At 34.3% G+C, this 25593-nt stretch overlaps 2 protein-coding genes and 1 long non-coding RNA gene across 3 annotated transcripts in view; all 3 read left to right on the plus strand.

Moving 5' to 3' along the window:
* The first annotated feature begins 964 nt into the window (after window positions 1-964).
* LOC140750740 (vitamin K-dependent gamma-carboxylase) lies at window positions 965-9323 on the plus strand. Its single transcript, XM_073084442.1, has 8 exons — window positions 965-1203; window positions 1759-1914; window positions 2476-2641; window positions 4740-4925; window positions 5373-5536; window positions 5847-6403; window positions 7326-7815; window positions 8165-9323. The coding sequence occupies exons 1-8, from the start codon at window positions 1152-1154 to the stop codon at window positions 8539-8541; spliced, it is 2148 nt and encodes a 715-aa protein (XP_072940543.1). The 5' UTR covers window positions 965-1151; the 3' UTR covers window positions 8542-9323.
* Window positions 9324-10946: 1623 nt separating this feature from the next.
* LOC140751051 (uncharacterized) lies at window positions 10947-12104 on the plus strand. The gene is made up of 2 exons (XR_012103268.1): window positions 10947-11157; window positions 11424-12104. It is a non-coding gene; the product is annotated as an uncharacterized LOC140751051 (long non-coding RNA).
* A 775-nt stretch (window positions 12105-12879) lies between these two features.
* Window positions 12880-25593, plus strand: part of Baldspot (elongation of very long chain fatty acids protein baldspot) — a 63464-nt gene continuing 50750 nt past the window's right edge. Inside the window, exon 1 of the mRNA XM_073085047.1 lies at window positions 12880-13409. Coding sequence (XP_072941148.1) covers window positions 13219-13409 — 191 coding nt within the window. The 5' untranslated portion in view covers window positions 12880-13218. The remainder of the gene's footprint in view (window positions 13410-25593) is intronic.

Below are 25593 nucleotides of genomic sequence, written 5' to 3' on the forward strand. Positions count from 1 at the left end.
TTGCTGCTTGACTGCACATGTCGTAAAGTTGAGTTAACCCATAATTAAGATGACATGAGATTTTCTTCAATTTAGCCCATGTTTACCTATTTATCCCTATCCAAATTTCACCTTAGTCTTTGCTGTGTCTTCGAAGCGTTCACCAGATATTGGAACACCATGAGTAGAGATATATTGAGTAAGTTCAAACAAAGTACTTATGAAATATTTATAATAAAATATTATACAGTCCAACAGATATGTGTTAAATGTGCAAGCTTCAGAATTCACATTTTTTTTCAATAGGTACCTGCTTATTGTACTTAGGTAACTTCACATTTTTTTTTTTTTTATATAATATAGGAGTAGCAGACGAGCATGCAATCCACCTGATGGTAAGTGGCTACTGCCGCCCATGGACATCTGTAATCAACCCCAGATAGGATTAGATATACCTATCTGAGGTCGGCCACAGATGCGCTGCTACCCCTGAGGACTAAGCTGGAATGCCTCGGAAAAGTATGTCTCCCTTACCACACCCTTCAAAACGGAACACAGCAGCGCTTAACACTGATGTTATTAGGCAGAAATAGGTGTGGCGGTGGTGCCGCCGGAGTCGAACCACAGAGGGTTCTACCACCTTTAAATGAGGTTTACATATTTATTGTAAATGCGTTTTATTATTACTAATATTTAAAAATATTGCTAAGAAGGTACGTACCTACTTATTTTAAAATATAAAAATATGTTTTTGTTTAGTTTGTTTGGAATTAAATTAACAAAAAACATGTTTTTTTATCATTTTGGTTAATTAAACTAATTTCTATAAGTCTACATATATATATATATATATATATATATATATATATATATATATATATATATATATATATATATAAGTCTATATTTTTATATGTGTAGATTACATGGACACTCGGGGTCACGTAAAGCATAACATTAAGAATTTATAAGATTTGTAATTTTATGTACCTACATGCACTTTAATACCTACCTACGTACAGGTACCTTATACGTATTGAAACTTATTTTATTACCATCCAGGTACCGCCAAATGCAAATTATCTGTCTCATACAAAATAATTGACGAAAAAGTATTAGAACAATTTGGTTTTCGTATCCGAGATGTGACGTTGGGGAAAATAGTAGACTACATGTATGCGCCGAAAGACTCCTCTGCTTTAGCTATCACCAGAATATTATTCGGTAAGTTGTTATAATATAATACTCCATATAGTATACAATGCTTTATACTTTGAGATTCTCAAATTATTGTTTTTTTTTTATTTCCCATTTATATATGGAACTGAGACCGAGATTTGAGGATTTTATTTACTTATGTAGATAATTGTATTTGCCTTATTTAGGTACTTACCTAATGCGAACCGAGTTTAGTCAAGACTGTAGACTGATAAAATATAGTTCAATGTGTTCCAACTAAAAGAATATTCTTCTATAACTTATTAATTTATTACGTTGCGGAACACGTTTATACAATATAGAAGTAACAAACTAATATTTCGGACTGTTTACTTCTTAAAAACCCTACATAAGATTAGTTCTACCCGAGGTCGGCAACAGGTGCATTGCTATACCTAAGGACGAAGTTGAAACGCCTTGCGTAAGTATGACTACATTACGACCACTTCCAAAACAAAACATAGCAGCACTTAACCCTGCTTTTATATTAATAAGAAATAGGCGTCGCAATGGTGCCTCCGGAGTCGACTCACAATGGATTCTACCGCCAATTATTTGCAGGTCTGGCAATGCTCTTCGACATCCCCGATGAACGTGGCGGTGCGGCGATGGTGGAGAGGTGGGGAGATCCTATGACTTGTCATTTCCCTCTGCTGCCTTTTGTTAGGGCTGTACCGTTGCCCTACATAGCCTTGGTGTATGCGGCGCTTTGGCTTGGTAAGCCCCTATTATATTATTTAAACGGAGTTAAATACAAACCGAACCATTTTAATATGAGCGAATATTGAAAACGTTTTTTTTTTTTATAATATAAGAGTAGCAGACGAGCATGCAGTCCACCTAATGTTAAGTGGCTACTGCCGCCCATGGACATCTGTAATCAACCCCAGATAGGATAAGATATTCTTACCTGAGGTCGGCCACAGATGCGCCGCTACCCCTGAGGACTAAGCTGGAACGCCTCGGAAAGGTCTGTCTCCCTTACCACACCCTTCAAACCGGAACACAGCAGCGCCTAACACTGCTGTTATTAGGTAGAAATAGGTGTGGCGGTGGTGCTGCCGGAGTCGAACCACAAAGGGTTCTACCACCTTCAAAATTCCAGTTTGATTCCATTTTAAGGCAATTGGAGAAGAAATTAAGGTTTTTAAGGAAGCGCAAATTAATACCTGTGTTACAGGAATTAATGACTTATTTTATTATAAGTTATGTTACATACTAACATTATGTCTTAACATTCGGAACTAAATGTCAACTGAAACCATAAATTATTTTCAGGCGCCCTTGGGATAGTCCTGGGCTATAAGTACCGCATGAGTTCCATAGTCTTCGCGCTGTGCTACTGGTACCTGTTCCTCATCGAGAAGAGCTTCTGGAACAACCACAGCTACTTGTTCGGGCTGGTTGCGGTCCTTCTGTGCTTCACCGACGCACACTGTTATTGGTAAGATATAATGTATCAGTTAAACAATGCCTACTTAAACTTCTAAGTGCCTAATGTAATATTTGCTTATAATTGGAACCAGAACTAATTAGATAGGTAATTATTACTTTCTGAAAAACTTAAGTAGGTAGGTACTTACTTATTTTAATTCCAAATCCAAAATTCCAAATGTCTGTATTCGTGCGCAATGCTTACATAATCCACATTATTTAGTTAAGTTATTCGGCAACTTATTCGCGAGTATTTATGGATTGGATTTTAAAACTTAACTGATCTATTTCATTATAAATTTTCCCGCTATTATTAATTACAGTAAGACTGTATTCAGCAATATTAAGTCTAGTTTGCTATTAGGAGAATATAGGTCGAACATAGGTGAGTATTAGGTCGTCTCTGGGAGACTTTCGCTTAATAATTTAATCTATTACCTACATACATTTTAGTCTTGTACAGGTAAGTGTCATGCTACATTTATTGTACCGATAACCTCATTTGTCATAAGTGATACGAAAAGGGAATAATTAAATGATCACCTTGGTACGAAAATGTTGAATTATGTTGTAATTCGACATTTTAAAAAACAATGTAATCGATCCAAATAATTCAATAGAACAATAAGTTACTAAAGTTTCGTGGACGAAATAGTACCTAAATCAAATTGTAAAGGCAAATACTTAAGTAATATATTATTTTAAGTAACATTATGCGGTTTACACAATAGTGTGTAATTATATATATAAATGTCTTCTGTAGGTTTGTGTACGCCGATATTTTGACAACAATACACAATTTAACAATTCTATATCATGTTAAGTGGTTTTATATATTTTTCTTATCGAAATTACCACTAGACCGCCACTAAACTTTATTTACTTTCCTTATTATTTTTATTTGACAGTGTTTAATAAAATTAGAGGTAACACAAATGGAGATCCCTTTAATTTAAGTTGCTCCAGTTCCGGTTCCCCGTGTTTATATTATAGTACCTAACAAATTGAAGTAGAGTTTAGTGCTAAATTAAATTCAGGAAGATACCTACCTAACACAACTAGCAAAAGATTTTTATAACCAATCTTCTCATAAGTCGAGAGTATTGTATCATGAAGCCTCATTAACGTCAGCCGCGGTTCCGTAGGCGGGTTTAGCAACGGTAGCCATCCAAATACGTAGTCATTCAAAAGGCATTTTGTCCTGATTGGGAATATTCAAAGTAGGTATAGCTTGAGGAAGAAATCGTCAGCTAGTTATACATTGGTGGATTGTACGTCTATTGGCTACACGGACATTAAGTACCTACCCACCTAAATATTAATAGATATTTTTACTACTTGAAACTAACTAGTTAACGTTTTTTCCTTCTACAAACTGCTTTTTCATTTTTTTCTTACCCACAGGATTTAATATGTATCAACATATGTCATTAATTCATTAGAATATATTAATAGGTAAAGCAAAAAATTGAACTCTATTCCTATTAATATTTATAGAAGACTCCAAACTCCAAACCTAGCCTATTACGTCAAATGAGTAAGGAATTTAATTACCTATCTTTATTAGTAGTATATCGATGCGTATATTATAATTGATCACTCAATTTTGCAATGTAATTTTTAATTTTTTTAATATATACTCAGTGAACGATATCGATTGATCGCCTACAATGGCTAGTTATGTGGATGATTTAATATTTGATGATTTAAATAAATTTAGTAAAAAGCAAACGAAAAATGTCGATTTATAACAATTCACAATAAATTTTATAATTCGATGTTTAAAATAACGTTTTTTAGTTTCTTATTCGACTGTCTAAAACGCTCGAGGCCGTTTTAGATTTTGATTTCAATGTGACGACACTCCGCTAGTAAGCAAAAGATTTTTGGGGTTACAATCTTCGATCATTGGTATTCTTGAACGAAGGTTACAATACAATGGTTACCAGCGCACTGATATTATCACGAGTAAAACTAAAAGATACTAAGTCGTTTTAGGGCAATATTTGGTTTTATAAAATTGAAGTAAAAAAATCTAGTAGCTTGCTCTACTCGGCTTACTCTAGGAGTCATTAAAAATATTTTTACTTATAACACCCTAATTGCAGGTCTGTGGATGCGTTTTTGGATGCATCAGTAAAGAAAGGCACGGTTCCATATTGGAACTACTTTATCCTTAAGTATCAATTCTTCATCCTGTACTTCATGGCGGGGGTGAAGAAGGGCACCGCTGAGTGGCTCACGGGGTACTCCGTTCAAAACCTTAGTGAGCATTGGGTGTTCAACCCTTTCAAGTAAGTTGTCTAAGAAATTTGATTGAAATAACATCGTTCAACTTTCTTTCCGAGGCGATCCTAGGTGATCTTTGACATAAGAATACCTAGATATCTGAAGCTGTAAATGCCTCAAACTTAGAATAAAGCTACAGGTTTCATGTGTAGAGCAGATCTGCTACTTGAGGTTCAATTTCTAGACACGACCTTATCCCGTAATACAAGTATAAGTCAGCAAAACGGAACTTTTCGTTACTTGTTCAATGGTTTATAATGTATTTTGTGGATTGCGCTCGCATGCTGAAATAGTTAGTAATTAAGTATAGTCCGCGCTAAACTGCTTATCCGCTCTGAAGTTGTTGCGAGCAGGTGTCATACAATTTGCTATGGCGACGCATTTCATTTCTATATTCAAAGCGGACTAGTAGTTTTACGCGCACTTTACAAACCTATTTGTTTCTTTCGTAGGCTGTTCCTCACAGTCCCGCAAACAGATTACCTCGTGGTCCACTGGTTCGTGTTCGCGTTCGACCTGACGGTGGCAGTGTGGATGATGTGGGGCCGCACCCGCCACGTTGCCATGCTCTTCTGCGCCCTCTTCCATTTGATGAACAGTCGCCTCTTCAGTATTGGTTTGTGTTGTTGTCTATTTTTCTGCTCTCTTGAAGACCGAAATGATAGTTTCTTTTTTAATTTTATTATGTTGTTATCAATTTCAGTACAATACAAACAAAATTGGTTTTAACACAATACATAAAAATTAAGGCTTACAATTTATTCTTTTTTGTTAGAATTAAATGTTTAATTTTCGATATTGTGTTTATTTTTGTAGAATAAATAAGTAAATAGGCATTAAAAAAAATCATTTTAATAATCTATTATTTTTCTACTTAAAATATTTGTACATAAAATCTATTATTTTTAAAAATATTTTTGTTTTAGGCATGTTTCCTTGGGTTTGCTTGGCCACAATGCCTCTTTTCTATCCGTTCGACTGGCCAAAAACCGTTGCAAGTTATTTAAATACTCATTACTTGAGAGTCCGAACGGAATGCTGTAAATTTTTCCACCGAAGTCTAAAAGATAAAATAATTAAATGCAACCAAGTCACTAAAGATAATGAAAATATACAATCAATAAAAAATAACATAAATGCGGCAGTTAAAGAGGTATTAAATGGATCAAAGGATAGTAATACTGAAAATGGTAATAAGAAAGAAAATACTCTAAAGGATACTGATATTGAAAATAGAGAAAAGAAAGAAGATGATATCAATGATTCACATAATACAAATAATGATGAAGATAATAAGACTATGACACCGAATGATAAAGTTGAAGATACTGAGGTACTAAAGAGTACAGATGGTACGGATAATTGTAATGTACGGATGGAAGTAGATGAAAAAGAAAAGTTTTATAAAGTACTTACTATTGTTTTAATAGCTATTCATATACTGACACAACTTTTTCTACCATTTTCGCATTTTATTACACAGGTAATTTGTTCTAAACAATGAGCTAATTATGGATATCATTATTGTTAATTATACAAGGATTTTTCCCACAATTTTTATAACGTTTGACAAACTAAAACATATAATTTTCATGTTTTGCCTACTAGCTACATTCCAACGCACTTCGCTATGGATCGTCTGTATATTATTTAATTTTTATGTAATTATATTGATTCATTTGGGGATAAAATTATATGAAAATATGTATACTATATAGAAATGATATGTTGTCTAAAACTTGTAATTAAAACCCTCGACTACGTTTCGAGTTTTGCTGATCTATACATATAATAAGAATGTAAGCTTCACGTGTCTGTGCATCCCGTGTGATTGAAATTACTGTAGTTAGAAAAAATAATACTAAGAAAATAAGTAATAATAGCAACTTCAATCATATCTGATGTTAAGTAGAATAGATACGAAGTCCACGCGAACGAAGTAGCAGCCACAACTTGTACAAATATAAATATGTAGATGTTTTATATAAGTATAAAGATTACGATTAACGAACATGAAATACAGAGTTCCGTGTATATTTTAAGACTACATTATTATTTAACTGGATTGGTAAAACAATCATATCCGGTAAGATGAATATAGTTATGGAAATGCTTAACCATGACATGGTGGTATCGGTAATAAGTCGATCCATCAGCCATTTAAGGTCCATTGCTGGACCTAGGTCTCCCCTACCACTTCAACCGGCCCTCTGAATCGAGCGGATCCGGCCAGCTTCATCCGGTCATCGGTCCATCTAGTAGGCAGGGGATCTCTGCTCTGTTTGCCTAAACGTGGTCAACACTAGAGGACCTTGTAATATCTACCTCTATTCTCTAACATCTACCTCAAATTACCTTGTTTCTAATATATGGAATTTCATAACCACCAGTTCATTTATTTTCAGGGGTACAATAACTGGACGAAGGGTCTTTACGGATACTCCTGGGACATGATGGTCCACACCTGGGACACTCACTCAGTTATAGTAAAAATAGTTGATAACGATAAAAACGCTGAGTTTTTCATCGATCCTTACCTCTTCGCGCCAAATGAGAGATGGACTCGTCACGGCGACATGGTGTATCAATACGCGAATTGTTTAAAAGGAAATATTTTGAGACAAATGAAGCAGAAAGGAATAAAAAATGCTATGTCGAAGAATATCTCGATTTATGTAGACGTATGGATTTCCTTGAATGGTAGATTTACGCAGCGTATGTTTGATCCGAAAACGGATTTGCTGAATGTCTCCTGGTCCCCGTTTGCGGCGACGTCGTATCTTATGCCTCTTTTAGACGAGGCTTTAAGCTGGAGAAGCGTCCTACAGGATATCAGGCAGGAAGTCCATTCTTGGCACGTTGCTAGCGACGTGATTTTCATAGCTGATTTTCCAGGTACGGTATTATTTATATTCATAATCTGATTCATATGTAAATGTGCGGTTGTTATGTAAAGATTAAAGGTTGATTTCTTATACTGTGTTTATTATACCGATAGGTTAAAGTATAATGACCACGCATACAATGAAATTTATTTTTAATTATCATTGCTGTAACGTTAAAAATCGTGACGAAATATACACGCGAAAGTTTTAAAAAGTTTCCAAAAGTTTCTAACTACCTAGAGCGGACTAGAAGTTTTGCGCGGACGCTATTGTATGTAATGGTAGATATACGTTTTTAAACGCTTTTACCAATACTTTTGAATGAATGCTGTCTCCATTTAAAACAAATCCATTCGCAGGTTACGATCAAGAAAAGTACATTTCGCCTGATTTAGACAACGTTACTCTAACTGTACTCGAAGGGCTAGTTGTCTACGAGCCTGAGGTTTCCACGAGCTTCGATGGAAAGTCTCACCAGTTAACAACAGGAGACCAAATGAAAGTTGATTCCGGGATATTCCACAAAATTTATAACATCGGCGAAAACCCTGCGTACTATATGTATACCTTTGTGAACACGTCTGATATTCATAAAACTGACAATGTCAACAAATCGTCACCAAAACTACCTATCGTCCGGGAATTATCCAGACGTGTAAATAATATGGTTACCTTTGCCCATATTGTCATCTCGAATGTGTTGCAAGTATTTTTCAGGCTAACACAGTGCCGGTAGATTGCTTAGATATAAAGTAAAAAAAGCTTAACCTATTTACAACATTAGTTGCGAAAACGATCTTATTATTGTTAAACATCGTTAAAACTGCTATAAAATTTAATTATTCATATAAAACATGAAAGGTATTTTGTATTTAATTAAACTAAATAAGCGTGCACTCATGCAGGGCACTTGATCCTTAGTGGTCATTGCCACGCCCTGGTCGACCTCAGCAGCCACCATTTAAAGCGGGATTCATTGTAAAAAAGAAGTTACTAAAACGTCTTTTATTTCTTTACCGTACTAATCTACTAGAACACCGTACCTTATTTGCACGGCTCCTTTAATATGGAAGTTAATAGAACTTTGAAAAATCCTTTGACACTTATATAATTTAATTAAATTATATTATAAAAAAAATATCTGGTATTAGTCAGGTTCCCTATTACTACAGATGCCATCATACTGGTCTGAACCGGATTGGAAGAAACATGGTTTAGTAGCCAAACTAGTTTGCAATTTTTTTCTTCGCTCTAAAAACATTCTATAATTGTTTAATTAAATTAGTGTTGAGATAAAAACTTTTCCATGTCCGTAGCGTAATGAAGTCAAATTATAGTTCTTACGTTACTAATAATTCGACAGTGGTTGTTGGTGATATTCTATTAATTGTCATTGTATGTAAAGTTGGCCGAGCGGATTCTTCGACCACTAACTATAATAAACACTAATGCAAAATATGACTAATGATTGCGTTTAGTGGTTCTAACTTCTGAGTCTTAAATCTAGGTCTAGGACATCTTCTGGCATTCTTCTGGCATGGCTTCTGACATTACAGGCGCAGAGGGTACGCCAACAGTACCGATCGACGTTAAATTAATATTCTTTACTTCAGTTTCAGATTCGCATGAAATAAAGTGTTTGAAATATTTATTTTTTCTTTTGTTAATCTTCCTTACATTACCGTATAATAGCATATTTTGGTTAGCTTATGCATATATAATGCATGTTTTTTTCATTAGGATTTATAAATATTGTTTTTATTATCATGTCTTTTACGGTCAATGATTTTGTAAGTAAAAACTTTGATTATACGTATATTTGACGACCATATAAATAATCCAAAGAAAATAAAGTCATTTTGATCATATTTGTTATTTGATTTAAAAGTGCAATAAACCCTCACACGTACATATTTATAGGGTGTTATCGAAGTAAATAAATTCAGGTCTACTTATACACCTACTTATACACCTATTCTAAATACTAAAGTTACTTAGTATTTATTTCATCCACTTCCGCATAATTAAATGCTATGTATTTTCATTTTTCATTTAAAATACATAAAAGGTAGAATCGGTTTTTAGTATGATCCGTGATTATATTACTATTACTATAATAAATCTACGTTTTCGTAGTATATGTGGAATTTTTCGCAACTTTACGTATGTGACATAGGGTTGGCACATTTTTAAAAATTAGTAGTAGGTTGTAGGTGTAAAAGTAGTAGGTAGGTAGGTTTAAAAATTAGTAGTAGGTTTATTAAAAAAAGTTAAATGCGTGCTGTACGCACGAAAAAAGTTGTATTGCTTTCGTACGTACCTACAGCACGCGTTTAAGTTTTCTTATAATTCATGAAAAAGCTTAAAAGATGTTGAAACTGACAAATGTTCAAATGTGTAATGTCATATTACTCATCATAAAACTTATAATTACTGAAAAAGGGATTATTATATTTTTTAACTATTATAATTATGTTGATAAAGCTCGCTTACAAAACAGATGCCTAGTAACAGTAATAATTATCATGCGACTAACTTGATCCTTTATTATTTTAGTGCGCACACGGTAGTTTCATTCGGGAAAATTTACTCGCATCTGAGATTTATACGCCTAAAAAAATACACTTAATTTTTATACATTAACAAATAAACTTAGATAACAAAAAAACTTTTGAAATATTTTGATAAATAACAATCTATATTTTTTCATATTGATGTCCTCTTCGCTTTAGCTGTGAAGTATTTATAAAACAATTATAAGAATCTAAGTAAATTACATTAATTTTTTTATAATATATGAGTAGCAGACGAGCACGCAGTCCACCTGATGGTATGTGGCTACTGCCGCCCATGGACATCTTTAATCAACCCCAGATAAGATTAAATATTCCTACCTGAGGTCGGTCGGTTAGGTAGAAATAGGTGTGGCGGTGGTGCCGCCGGAGTCGAACCACAAAGGGTTCTACCACCTTACAAACTTTTCGACTAACACTATTTCGACATAGACATGATACGCAAGTTTTTTTTTTATAATATTGGAGATTTAGCAGATGAGCATACAGTCCACCTGATGGTAAGTGGCTACTGCCGCCCATGGACATCTGTAATCAACCCCAGATAGGATTGGATATTCCTACTTAACCCTTTACACCCGAGATGATATGAGCGTGAGTTTCACTTTAAAAAAATTCCCACGCGATAGCTTCTTATTTTTCGAAACGCAACCGATGCCGATCGATCGTGAGGAGAGTATCGCACGTGCTACCGGCTAAGTGAGCGGGGTGCAGGCGGTCAGTTGTGCTAGGGACTCGTCCAAAGATGGCAGATTGTTTCGACCCGCGCACTGTCACAGGTATGTAATTATTTTTGGTATTAAATGTTTAGTATCTGTTATTAATTATTGCTTATTTAAAAGTTAAAAGAACACTTAATACGTGGACTTTATTAGTTTATTCGATTAACTTGCAATTTAGATACAATTAAGTTGCAAATTTCAACTGTTACGATCGTGTGCCTTCGGTTGTTGGTGCAGAATAACGTTTGATGAAAATGCTTTTATTGCTATTACCAGTTATGTGTATGTTTCGTCAATAACAATTTTGTTTGTTTAAATTTTAGGGGTACATTTAAATGACGATCAGATTTTGCTCGTGCGGGGTGAGGAGAATTATATCGGACATTGAAGATCTTCATGAAAGTGAAGAGCTTCAACCAAATAGATTAGAAGAGTTTCAATTTAAAGAATTGTGCCCTGAAACAGATCCAGAAGCACATGCAGACCCTCAAATAGAAACTGACCTAGAATTGGATCTGGAACTTGAGCCTGAACCTCAACCATCTACTTCAAAATCATCCCTAGAAATTTCTCGCCGCCGAGCATCTTCAAGTCCAACACATCGAAAAATAGCTTGGAAAAGAATACGTTTTCTGTCTTGAAAAGGTATATACATCCCTAGCAACATCTCCAGTAAAGTTTCCAAAGAAATATTCATCTTAATATTTGAATTGTGAGGCTCTTGATATGTAACCAGATGTACAAATTTATATTATCTAAGAAGAACCGGTCGAAAACTTAATTTAATTGCAATAGATATGGCTAAAGTTTTCTCCATCTGCATTATCATTGGATGTATTCCCTAGCCAAGAATACCTACGCCTTGGAGACCTGGATTGAAGACGGAGGCAATAACAGAAGACAGAAGAATGTTGATTTTCATAGAATTACGTAGTTTAGGTTTCATTGCCAAGACAGATTTTTTATAAAGACTAATGAAAATAAAGACAGTGATGTTAAATATCTCCAAATTGTTTTAATTTTCTAATATTTTTTGATAAAAAACTATTTTTTTTTGCAATTTTCACGATCGTGAGTGTGACAGTTCCCACCGGAGACTCACGATCGTGCGGGTCGATTTCTGGATTAAGTATAAACTCTGGATTTTTTTTTGTATTTTTTGTGGATCCCTTAAGCTATATAAAAAGCCGTAATAAACGTTTTGAAACGGAAATTGCGAAAAAAAATCTTCGGGTGTAAAGGGCTAAAGTCAGCCACAGATGCACTGTTACCCTTGAGGACTAAGGTGGTACGCCTCATAAAAGTATGTCTCCCTTACCACACCCTTCTAACCGGAACACCTTCAAGTTATGTAGCCTCGTATATGAACCTGGTTCTGCAATTCTCTATGCTGTGCCGTGCCGTAAATGTGTTCCAGTCACCGTTATATAAAAAGCGCCGCAGTTGTATTACCGATGAAAGTAAAGTATTTTTTATAACATTTTTTCTGATATATAGTACGTGAGAGAAGGTTGCAGTACGAAACCATGAATACCTTAGTAAGAGTGGCAACCCTACATGTATCAAAGTCCGCCCACAACGCATTTGGAATATACATTTTATAGTAGGTAGCAACAGCGGTTATTTTATAAATTATTGTTATTATTATAGCCGTTATTTTTAACAATCCATTAATTTTTGATCATAGACTTATTCACGCTATATTTTATCTATTCTATTCTTTATCTGTGGTCAGTCGGGAGGACAAACGTCAAATGTTTTTTAAGTCGATGGCTCGGTGGGGCGCTCGCAAGTGTCATGTGTGTCGTGAAGCCAGTGTCGAGTTCATTCTTCATTCATCGTTTGGTTTCGTTGCACTCGCTACAGTCGCTGTGACGAGTGAAATAAGTTCGGGCTCGAGCCGACGCCTCGTCACCGCGATTAAATAGTCAACATACAGGCATCCGCGATCATTACTGGAATCAGTGTCACGGAGGCGAAACGCCTCTCGTCTTAGAAATATTGACCGTCTGTGATAAAGATACATAATTGTATCTCGTTAAATTTTTAGGTTAACCGTACCGGTGATAGTGCATCAACTTAACCGTGAACTGTGGGACCTAGTGCTTAGACTAAAGAATGGAGTCCACGATGACTTATAACCTGGACATAACGCCGAACTACTCGTATATTTTCGAATTTGAAAACGAGTTTATTCACCAGGATTATCGAAAATGGATGACAGAGAATTGGACGGTGGCTTTCTATTACGTCGGGGTGTACATGGCTTTCATTTTCGGGGGCCAGTACTACATGCAGAATCGTCCAAGGTATGTTAATTGCAGCTAACCTCTCTGAAGTCTTCATTTTTATTTTCGCTCTATTTAACACTTAATTGAAGGTTGTTATCACGTTAGTAATTATGCTTGAACCTCTGGTGAGCAGGCTGAGGCTGTAGTTTTTGCTATTTATCTGGTGTGTCATTTCTACATTTCTTAGTATACATATTCGCGATTATGTAAGGGCACGTAAAGATTGATGTTAATTGGTAGATGTTTTATTTGAAACCTTATTTACTTTACGTTATGACATAACAAGTATCTCAAATACAATGAATATACATAATTTTATTAATAATAAATTATACAGTTTAATATAATTCAAGAAATTAATTTCGTGTTTATCTTTAATTATAGTTTATAATTAAATGTGTGAACAGTAAATTACAATTATATACAGAAAACATTGTTGTTAACGAATAAATTTTAATTAAAAATTCTATTATGATGATGAATTGTACAAGCAATTACTTATTTATATAGCTTTAGTATGTTTACTACATGTAGTTGTATCAGACAACTTTAAAGCCTATTTTAGGAAACAAAAATTTTCATGCACATAAGACGATATATTTAAAAACCTAACTAAACTTGGAAGTTTATATATGTCTTTGAGCCAATTCACCAATTTTTATGTAGACCTTATTATGAGAAGCTTAGACTACTTTTGTAGTTTTTATGCCCTGACTTCTGAACTATTTCTTTAACGACTTTAATAAAATTTTCCTTTATAATGATAGGATTTTATTATTTTAGGATCATTTTACTTGTTTCTTAATTATAGGTTGAAGCCTATCCCAATAAGAGCTGGGAGCTCTAACTCGAATTAATATGAAGTAATACTTGTTTAGAACTTAAAATAATAATCGCTTAATATCGAGCAAATGACAAACAAAATCACAACATAAGTAATATTAAGTATAAAATGTACTTACTGTCTATGGTTTCAATTGAATTTAAAATTAATATATGTACAAGGTAAAAGAAAATTAGTAATCAAATCTATCATTACATTAAATTATTTACTGGAGATCTTGTGATTTAAAATATAAAAGCAGTAAAAGTGAGCATTACTGTCACAATCACTTTTAATTCATTTATTATTCAACAGTTTTATTTAAATATAAAGGAATTAACATAATTGTATAAAATTAAAGTATACATTCCTTTGAACACCTTAATTCAATATTTAACGTATATGTAGTACCTGCCGCAAATTCTCTCCACTCACCAAGGGTTGACTGGTAGAGAATGCCATCAGGCATTAAGTTTGCCCTGTTGTACCTTAACCTTGTGTTTGTGTTACAATTAATATATAAATAAATAAATAAACATCTATAAATATTTTTTTATCGAAGGAACCTCGTTGTATATAAATGTATTGTACCCAGAATTCAGATCTAAGGGTATAATTTTTAACATTACTTACCACCAAATTATTTTTTACACTAAAGATATATAAATATGGAAAGAATAATATAATGTTTATTTATTATTGCTAATACTAGTGTTTTCACTTAATGATCAAAATTTTACAATAATTATGATTTTTCAACAAGTATATTTTGATAGCATCACAGGCTTTGAAAATCAGTTATTAAACAAAAGAGAAAAGGGTCACTAGTATTTCCGTCGCCTAATTATGTTTATATACAAATAAATAACATATTTTTTAATATGTTCTTATATTAAAAATATAATTTAATATTAAAACCTATAAATAATTATTTAACATTATTCAACACTACGTTGAATTTAGAGTACTTGTTACGGATAATATTTACCGCGAAACACCACATCATACGATATTACGATGCGTCATACCAATTGGAGCTATACTATAATACAGTATGTAGTATAAAATGTTGCATGTTTCATCAAGACTCATTTCTGATGTCACTACCGAAGCTTATTTAGAATCAGGGCTGCAATCTATTGCTGGAACTACTATGAAGGATTCTGAGACAAATGATGAATTGATGATGGAACATTTCAACGTAAATTCTAATAATATATGACACCCTATTTTAATATAATTATAAAATTAAATTATTACGAAGTAAAGACTTAGAACAACAAAAATATATATACGGTCGAACTATGAAACCTCCTCCTTTTTTGAAGAGTTTCACATCTTCTGACGATAATGCCGATTAGCGTGTATTGCACACGTACTGTACAAATGCCGATTGTGTTCAGAACCTTTGATAAGTAATTTTATTCATCTAAGTTTAGAACAAATATAATATCGGATGAATCGTTTTGTAAGAATCAAACCATTAGAAAAGGAATTAAAAGGTGTCCTTAAGTGTTCCGACTGAAATGGTTACAATTAAAATATTCACGACGATTCAGTCATCATATCCCTGAAAGTCTCTTAGAAGTGAGGTTGTGCCGTGGTCAATGTTCTTTTCTTTCATCCCTTCTTTTTGATCTGGTTACATCATTGTGTTTGGAAATAGTTTAAAGCGAGGAACGCCACAGGCTGTAGCTGTAGCTGAAGTATTCACGATATTCAGTAATGCGCGAACAAGTAACCAAAAAGCGATTAACTTGAGGTGATCGTCTCATTCGTAGTTTTATCAAAAAAATGCCAAAATGAATAATACCATTATTGTTATCATTTAATACACTCGTATGATCGTCCGGGTTATCGCTAATTCCTTTTATTATCGCTGTTTATTTGGTTTTACAATTATATTTAGCAGATAGCATTTTTGCAATCGATAAACTCATGCTCTTATATAAGTTTGCCTGGAAAGCGTAGGTATCTTTTTCATATCGTTCAAGTCGCGATAGTGTATCGTGTACGCGTGAATGTTTAGAGATAGGATTATATTTAACATAATGACAGTGTATCAGTATCATGCGATGTAAAGGAGAAGAGAAGTTGTAATAATAATGGCAGTTGGTACAACCCTTTTTGTTTCGTATTCGGAGGCATCATCTCCACAACTGCCTACCTAATAAGATGGCCTGCATATTAAGTGCTGCTGAGTTCCGTTTTGAAACGTGTGGTAAGGTAGACATCGGACTTCCAACTTAGTCCTCAGTGATAGAAATGCATCTGTAACCAATCTCCAGCAGCAAGGAATTTAATCTTATCTGAGAATGATTATAGACGTTCATGGGCGGCAGTAGCTACTACAATATTATAATATTACGGTATGGTTTCAAGGATGTGATAATGGGGAATCGCTTAGAGTCATTCCAACTTGGTCCATGAGGCACAGCAACAATTGGCCGGTACCTCAAATAGGACATCAATACTATCTGGGGCTGAGAACAGATGTAATTGTGTACCTACTCATTTGCTACTGATTACATTTAAAAACATCGGTAACTACATAAACGAAAAAAAACAATAGCTATTTAAAAATATAATCTTTGTGAACACGCCATAAAAATAAATTTATCGCATTTATAAGCACATTTATATTACCGATCTCCACGCTTGCATAATCAGCTATCATAATTGTTATAACTCGTTAGTAATACCGATTTGATACATGTATTTATGTATGTGTGTCGTTTCCTTAATTTTCATGTCCATTATCACCCTTTTAATGTACAGTTAAATGACGTTTTCATTAGCATTTTAATTAACATGGGCTTTTTTTATTTTTAATCTATGGTGCTGCCGATTTGTATAAGATTTTCTTCCGAAGCGTAGCGTAAATTGAATAAAACATTAAATTATTTTAGAACACAAATCATTAAAGGTAATCTGAATACGCGATCGGCTTCCGCATAAATAAAATAACCAGACTGGTTTATTTATAATTAATTATAGTATAAAATACTAAAATGGTCAATATTTGTCTTATTTCTTTACATAACTTTACAAAAATGTAGTTCATATTCCTACAACAACCCTTATAATTTATTTGCCACTCAATACTGGTAGCGACACTTTGCTATGCATTTTTCATTTCGCCCACATTTAAACTTCGTCGTTCAGTCACAAAAAAGCGTATGAGTACCAAATTTAACCTCATTTGGTCCAGTAGTTTCGAAGTAAAATTGACTGTGACAAGCGGACGGATAGACGCACGAGTGATCCTATAAGGATTCCATATTTTGTTTGTTTTTTCATACGGAACCCTAAAAATTAGTTTAGTAGTTAACTATAAACCGTAACACACATATGTACATCGCGGATCACGCCACGACTACCTATTTCTCGAGCAATAACCCGTGAACTTGTGATATTCAAGTTAACGCGATTCCTATAAATATTAATCATTATATTTTGGATGTCAATGGCATTGTGTAATTTTGTTTATCGCCTGTATGTAGAAATGTGGCAGGTTCACGAGGGGGTTTAAAATTTTGACAAGACATTAAATTGGTTGGTTTTAATAAGTGTACTGATTGGATATGGCTAAGGCTATATTTAAAGATGGTAGAACCACGTAGAACGGCGACCATCGACTCCGGCGGCACCACAGCTACTTATGACAGCTGTGTTAAGCGCTGCTGTGTTCTCGTTTGAAGTGTGTGGCGAGAGAGACATACTTTTCCGAGGGATTTCAGCTTAGTCCTCAGAGGTAACGGCGTTTCTGGGGGCGACCTCAGGTAGAAATCTAATTTTATTTGGGGTTGATTACAGATGTCCATGGACGGCTCGTCTGCTACTATATCTAAAAACATTGATTTTATCATTGCTCTTACAGTAAATCTTACATGACTGAAGGTGATCGAACTGAATGACTGATCCTTGCATCTACTTTGTATCCGGAATTGGAGCGGTATAATTATATTATACGCAGACGTAACCCCTAATGCCACAAAAGAAATCGCAACTCATAGGACTGTTTGATGTGCAAAACGCGATATCCAATTGTTTAGAAGTAGGTAACTCTATCTGATCTACAGAGATGTTGCTCTCAAACAGACAATACCGCATTGCTTTTCGCACTGCTGTTTTGAATTAATTACGTAAAAACTGAGAACGTTTATGTATGCGCGCATATTTGACGCGCTTTCATTTTTCTTAAATTTATTTGACTAAGTTAATATTTTCACTTTTAGTTTTTTGGGCAAAATCCACTTATTAAATCGTTATATAATTTTTGGCGAAAGATTGCTGTTGTGATATTTGATTTTTTGGCAACCAATTTATATGTCACGGCCAGATATCGTTACTCCCCGTAAATGATATGACTTCGCTTCGTAATTATTACAGCAAGTTTTTAAGTTTAGGTTAGGTTTACACTGATGATATTTTCTATCAATCTCGTTACGATGCCAATAAAAAAGGTTGGCAAAAAAAATCGTTTGTTGAAAAATTTATATTTTTTATATGACGACAAAGGACCGACTGTTAGGCCTGAACGGATCCTGGTAGCGCTGAAACATGTCAACAGTGATCCATTCATAGATCGACCATGATCTTAACGCATGACATGTTTTAGGGTGCCTATCCACTACAGATGTGCGAGGTAGCTAAGCTGTGTGCGAGATCAAGCTAAGAAAGTATATAATATGCTATGGAAATCCTGTAGCTATACGGTTCGCGATCATTAGCTCGCATCCGAAGCTCCAATCTTAAGCTCGCATTCCTCAATATAAAAACATAGCTATTACACCCAAACAAAGCTAAACAAAGAAAAATCAAACAATCCTATCAGTGGATTTGACACACATTAAAAGCTAAGCTACCTACAACTCTGGAAAGGCACCCTTACATGCCGGCGCTAAAGCTTGCATAATGTTAACCGGGATGACGTCGCATGGTCGCACCGGTCGTACGATATAAACACGGCGTGGAGCTGAATGAACGGTCCCCGCCGCATCCGTTCTGCAGCGTTACATAACCGAGTTGGCACGCTTTCATCTCCCGACGGTTGTAATTGACCGGCAGCCCGCGGTTTTGTTTTATTCACAATATTCGCTACCTTTCTCTTTCACTGGCTTGCTTGCATCTTTTATACGAATTCGGATAGTTTTCGATTGTTAGGTTTTTGTAACGGACTAGCCTGGCCATGATTACATTGACTATAGATATTGAACATCATTGTTTATCACCATTAAAATAATAACTTCTCATTTTAAAAATAGTAATGATAATGTACGAGTATTATCGACACTTCATTATTTTTAAAAATTTATCTTATATTTGTTACATTTTACGGATAAGACTGTTATGCCTATTTCTAACTCATGATAGAAAATATTTCTTTCCGATAAGTAGAAAAAAAAAAATATTATTTCGTGAACTGGTATGTTTGAATAAGTGAAAGTAAAACCTACATCATATAGCATACATATCGCACATAATATAATGCGCATATGTAATACAACAAATGCTTGATGTATTTTATCCAAAGTTACTTATTGTTATATTCCGAACGGAGAGGAAAGGGAGTGTTCTGCTAATTACTTAAGTGGTTTTAACGAGTCTATTAAGCCTTAGTTGGCTGCTTAATTGTACGTTGTGTAGAGTAGTGCGGATACCGCAACATTACATTTTTCTATGCTATATAAATGCTATGGTTCAAATAGGGATACTTTGTGGTAGAGGAAAATCCAACATGTTTTTCCTCTATCACATATTAATAAATGTTATATTATGTACAGGTATGTGTATTTTGTGGTTAATCACTTTTGGCTAGTAACAATACTGTTAATAACTTTTTCTGGTTTTTATCCGGCTTCAATGGTAATAACCATTTTGACCTGTTGGTGTACAAAATCGTTGGATTTGTATAAAACTTATATGTTACACCTGCAAATATAGTAACATTTATACTAAATTTGATAAGAGTATCTACAAAATCTATTTCGATAATTATAAAACACACTTAATGTATTTTTACATTCACGCACATTAGAATAAATAGTTCCGGAGTACATTCAATCGCGAAATATAGGTATAATTTCGTCTACCACACATGGGTTAAAACAGAGGAAAGCTTTTTACTTATATGAATGTAGAAATACACCGGTGACATCAGAATGTTAACCTGAAAATTGAAATGTACGTAGCAGTCGTGACTTGGTGACCTAGATAATTATGTATTTACTAATTTAAAAGTGAAATACCTTTAAAAGTTTATGCTATCATATATTAATATATTGATTTAATTATATGCAATAACAATGATAGCCCACATTTCTAAATTTTCGAAATTATATGCGTATTTGAAATTAATATCAAACGCTTAAACGGTGAAGGAAAACAACATGAGAAAATAAGTTTTCTCACAAATTTGTTACTAATGCACCTAGGGGTGCCTGAGCTCGGCCAGCGAGGTGGAATAAGACTTAATCATTTACTCAAATTATAAACATATGTATATTTTAAACCGTATGTCATTCTGAGAGTAGATCCGTGCCTAGCAGTGTGACATTAATAAATGATTATAATACGTACTATATATTGCGTACCTATTTATATTACACATACAGTACATGGCACATATAGCAATAGCACCGAAAATAGTAACTTGTAGTTGTTAACAGATACTATTTTCGGCTCATGGCTTTGGGAGCTGTCCAAAATTCTAAACTGCTGTATCAAAGTTCAGTAAACATCAAATATTGTTACATTTCCTTTCGTGACATTGATGATCAATGAAAATAACTAGATTAGTATGTACACTAACATATGTAAAACACGTACGTGTATGATTTTTACACTCATGACTTTAATTTTAGATTCTCCATGAAATGCATGTTATGAATATGCACAAGAATCGAGACAGAAATCTCAATTTGACATTTAGATGCATCGCTTGGGGATCGGTACAGAAAACCTTTACGTGTTACACGAATATGGTGAGCGCTGCGAAACGTGGGTGCCTTTAAAGTGAAGTGCCAAAAGATAGACCTCTATGTTTCGAGTCTACCACCAACCCTATTTCTGCTTTATACAGTAGTGTTCTGCTACGTTTTGGTCTGATGGTTGTGGTATCTACGTATTGAGCCCATAAATTTGGCACGAGAAAAAAGTCTATTAGATTCATCAATCCATTACGAAATTATGGAAAAACGTATCACCTTCTGTATTAAGGACTTATGGCCTAAGAAGTTTGCAAATAACTTTGTCTCTCTCAAGTAGATTTTCTAACAATCGAAAATTGGCTTTCGCGGTGGCTTTCCGGAATAAGAAGAAAGGTGCCTTTAATGAAGCTATTGTTCTTGTTATCGCCTCTCCTCGCCTCGCTCGAGTAAACAGAGTTATTAACAGTTAAGAAATAAAGCCAAAATTCAGCACTGGCTATGTTCGTCTGCTACTTCGATATTATAAGGAATATCCCTCTATCTAAGGTGCTCATGGGCGTAAATGAACCTAATTTAGGGTTGAGATGTTTTTTTAATTTTTTTATTTTTAGTCGTACGGTAAATGGTGGTACTAAAAATGGAATAAGCTATTGCGGTATTACGAAAAGTATTTGCGTTGATCAACGCGTAACATTTCGAATTAGGTCACGTAGTTCTTTTGCGAAGCTCAAGTACTGTTGCAGGGCGAACTGGTGTAGTTCATCATTAATTCGGTAACTCTGCTTCTCTCCGGGCGCTCTACTAGTTTGGGCTCGCGGACTGAATACTGAATTTTTATGAAGGATTTATTGTTCCGTAACGTCTGAACAATCGGGGTACAGCTCGTTCTAGACTTGCGAAGTTTGATAAATAATAAATAACTCACTATACATTCATAGCTTTAGAATATCAAAGTGTGCATGGGAAAGCATATACGGTACCTAGTTACAAAAAAGTATCTGTCTGTTTATCACGGATAATAATCCGAAACAATTGGGCCTAGTTTGAACGGGATTATCACTGACAGCTGATGTGGTAAGGTGTAACTTAAGCTATTTTATTTTACAAAAAAAATAGGGGCTTAATAAATAAATAAACCCATAAAATCTCCAGAGTATTTACACTTTGAAACGCGGGTGAAACCGAGATACACAGCTCTTGTTCAGATAAAAGTATTAATATAAAAGTAGTAATAAAACAAAAACAAAAGTGACGTTGAGGGTTGAGCAACTTCGTATTGTAAGCTGTGGCTTACCATCCTTTCAACTTTATTCCTTTGTAGTTTATATAAATACTCATAATGTAATTAACGATTTTAAAGTATCTACCTATAAATTTATATTCTCTTTTGATAAATTTAAATAAATAATTCCTTGATGAGAGTTTAATAAAACATGTCGTAAATAAGTATAAGTGTGAAATGGGCAAAAAACGTAATTGCCTTATAGCAGTGCTTTTTATATCCTACCTTTGTTTTGTCATTCAAATGGGCATTTATATTTTTGCTATTTACGTAACTTTTGTCATTTTTTCACAAAAGTAATGATAGTGCTTATTTTTATCATTAGCTGGTACGTGGCAAACACTTATGTTAAACACAGAAAGAGTGCGAGATACCTCTTATGTGCGTAATCGTATAAAAAAGATTACCTTGCTGTTTTATTGTTATTGGAAATAACCGGCGTGGAAAAAGCCGGAATTGATCATCATCACGCCAATAGTCGGTATTGTTAGAAACCTTCTTATATAGTCATAAGAAGTTGTGGTAATTATTTTAATAAGTCTTATACAACCGTGTACAACTGACAGCTATGAAATATTAATCTTTAATAAGCGGTTGTTTTTATTGACCGATTATTCGCATTGGAGTTACGTTGAAAAGTATATTCTTCAGACATGGGAGGATAATTTAAATTATTTTCCAGACCTACCCCAGTTATGGGGTAGCCCAGAGAACCTTGCCCAACAGTGAAGCATTAACAAGTGTTATGAATAAATTATATAAATTAAACTGCAACTATTGGTTTGATGAATAGTTACGGTTGCAAGGCTGTTAACAGTTTAATAATATATAATTCAAACATCTCTTACTTAATGACAATCTCATTTAACGATTGCTATACAAATATATGAACAAGGGAGCTTAGGACTTAAATGGAACATAGCACATGAGCATGTTAACACGTCATGACCACGGAAGCGTACATGAAATTTATCCACTAGCGGTCACCCATTCCACTCCCGACCACGCCTGTTGCTTATCTTTGTGTATCGGCTATGATCCAATGCCTCGGGCTTATGTTCACGTTGTAGTTATAATTGTGTACCATTATCCACAACCCGTGCGCGCTAACGTGAGGCCTGACCTTTTGGTCCACATGCGGTCCTTTTGATGTTTCAATATCGTTTTATCAATTTATAAGTTTGTAAAACCCTCTGTGGTTCGACTCCGGCGGCACTACCGTCACGCCTATTTCTGCATTATAACAACAGTGTTAATCGCTACTGCATTTTAGTTTCCAGGGCGTGGTAAGGGAAATATAGGTACTTATTCGAGCGTCCTAATCTAGTCTTCGAGGCTAGTAACGACTCTGTGGAGGACCTGAGGTAGGACTCTAATATTATCTAAGGTTGATTACAGAACTCTATGGGTGGCAGAGGCCACTTACTTAAGGTGGACTACATGTTCTTTTACTACCTCCACATTATAAAAAAGATACATAATATGCTAAATAAATACTTATTAAATAGCTTAATCGGTTGTAAGTATATCGGCGTTCTCGTTGGTAACTATTATCTTATAATATAAATTACGATTTATGCAGATAAAAACCACACCTGGTTTTGTTAATCTAATTTATAATCTTACATTTGATTAAACACGATTAATGAATATTTTGATTATTACGTGAATTTATTGGTTATTATCTTTTCCGCGTTACATCGTTTTTGTAGATATTTAAAAATAATCTAATGATTTATTTGGTCTTTAAGCGTACGTCCAATCATTAAATGTAAGACAACACCTATTATATGGATACGTTCAAATATAATTAAATCTGCTTTTGGTATTCAAGGATTCATACTTGGAAGAAAAATGTTGTAATATAAAAAATAATACTATTCTTTAATGTCGTTACTATGTCGATTAAATTAAAGTAGGTAGCTACACGATATATGTTTATTTAATTAATTTTGTAAGCATATGTTTATTTTATTCGTTGTTCTTTCCGTACAATATAATCTTGGTAACTACTGACTTTAACGAGTTTTCTCGTTAAGATAGGCGATGCTGTGTTGGTGACATGACTAAATTTTACCTAGAAATAGGTACTTTAAAATGTAAATCCTGTCAGCCAAAACCGTATGTTTTTCTTAACACACCCTACAAACCAGAACACAGTTGGAACGTATTGTATTAATATCGTCTTAACTCACGAAATATTTTTAACTGCCTAAAATAACCGCTAGTTCTGCTAATTGCACGCATGTTTGTTTTTCCCTATGTTGTTCCTTTAATGGCTTTATCTTGTGTTAATGAGTTGTCTATACGTTTCCTAGCATACGTGATTAGGTACGTGGCACGCGACCCATTCCCACACCTCGCTTGAATGAGCGTGTGACCCGCTAGGTGCTACTTACAGTGAAGGGTGGTATGTAGTTGTTACTCGTAGTTGCTAGTTGATAACTTGTGATGAGGTTTGGTTTCCTGCTAAAAATATCTCTAATAACTCTTATAGTATAATTCAGAGTTTCCAATCTTTCTCATGGTCTCATTATTTTACAAAAATGACATCTGTACAATAATTTATTAGGTTTTTCGCGAAATTCCTGCTAATATTGCAATTTTCTTGATTATAATTATATATTTTAAGTTTATATTTTTTATGCTTGACCGAAACTTCGTGACTCTCTTATGGTTTGCGACTCCCCAATAAAAATAATCATAATTTACTAAATTCTTAAATTTAACTATATATTTGTGTAAGTAATACACTTAAGAATAATTGCAAAGTTTCCACCATTGGTTATTTATGTAGTTACAAGTAATATTACGTCATTGAGATATTCATCTAGGTATTGATATACGAGTGCCTACATCTTCATCCGAACCGCCGCCGGACGTCAATATTCGATCGTTTAAAACCGAAACAAGGTCGACGACAGAAATACTTCGCATTTTATGAAGGAAGATCGGCATTTTCATTATTTTGTCGGCGATTATCGATCCACAAAAAACTGTAATAGCATGGTAGTGGGTTATTTAAAGGTAATGTCGTTGAAGTTCATCTTATGGTATACACCCTTGACTTACTCCACGTACTCTTGACCTCAGTGCCGCAGTAGTCGCGTGACCTCCGCTCGCCGCCCGTACCGGCTCCCTTTGATAGGTCAACGGACTGCTATG

The sequence above is a fragment of the Epargyreus clarus genome, unplaced genomic scaffold (genome assembly GCF_041222505.1).
Source record: "Epargyreus clarus isolate Ecla_fem2 unplaced genomic scaffold, WU_Ecla_fem_2.2 ptg000021l, whole genome shotgun sequence".
In the NCBI taxonomy this organism is placed as follows: domain Eukaryota; kingdom Metazoa; phylum Arthropoda; class Insecta; order Lepidoptera; family Hesperiidae; genus Epargyreus; species Epargyreus clarus.

Bases quoted from the DNA above. Each gene is read 5' to 3' on its own strand.
- LOC140750740 (XM_073084442.1), top strand. From the start codon at position 1,152: ATGTATGCGCCGAAAGACTCCTCTGCTTTAGCTATCACCAGAATATTA. The intron at 2,642-4,739 runs GTAAGATATAAT...CCCTAATTGCAG, and splicing joins ACCGACGCACACTGTTATTG to GTCTGTGGATGCGTTTTTGG. The intron at 5,537-5,846 runs GTTTGTGTTGTT...TTTTTGTTTTAG, and splicing joins CAGTCGCCTCTTCAGTATTG to GCATGTTTCCTTGGGTTTGC.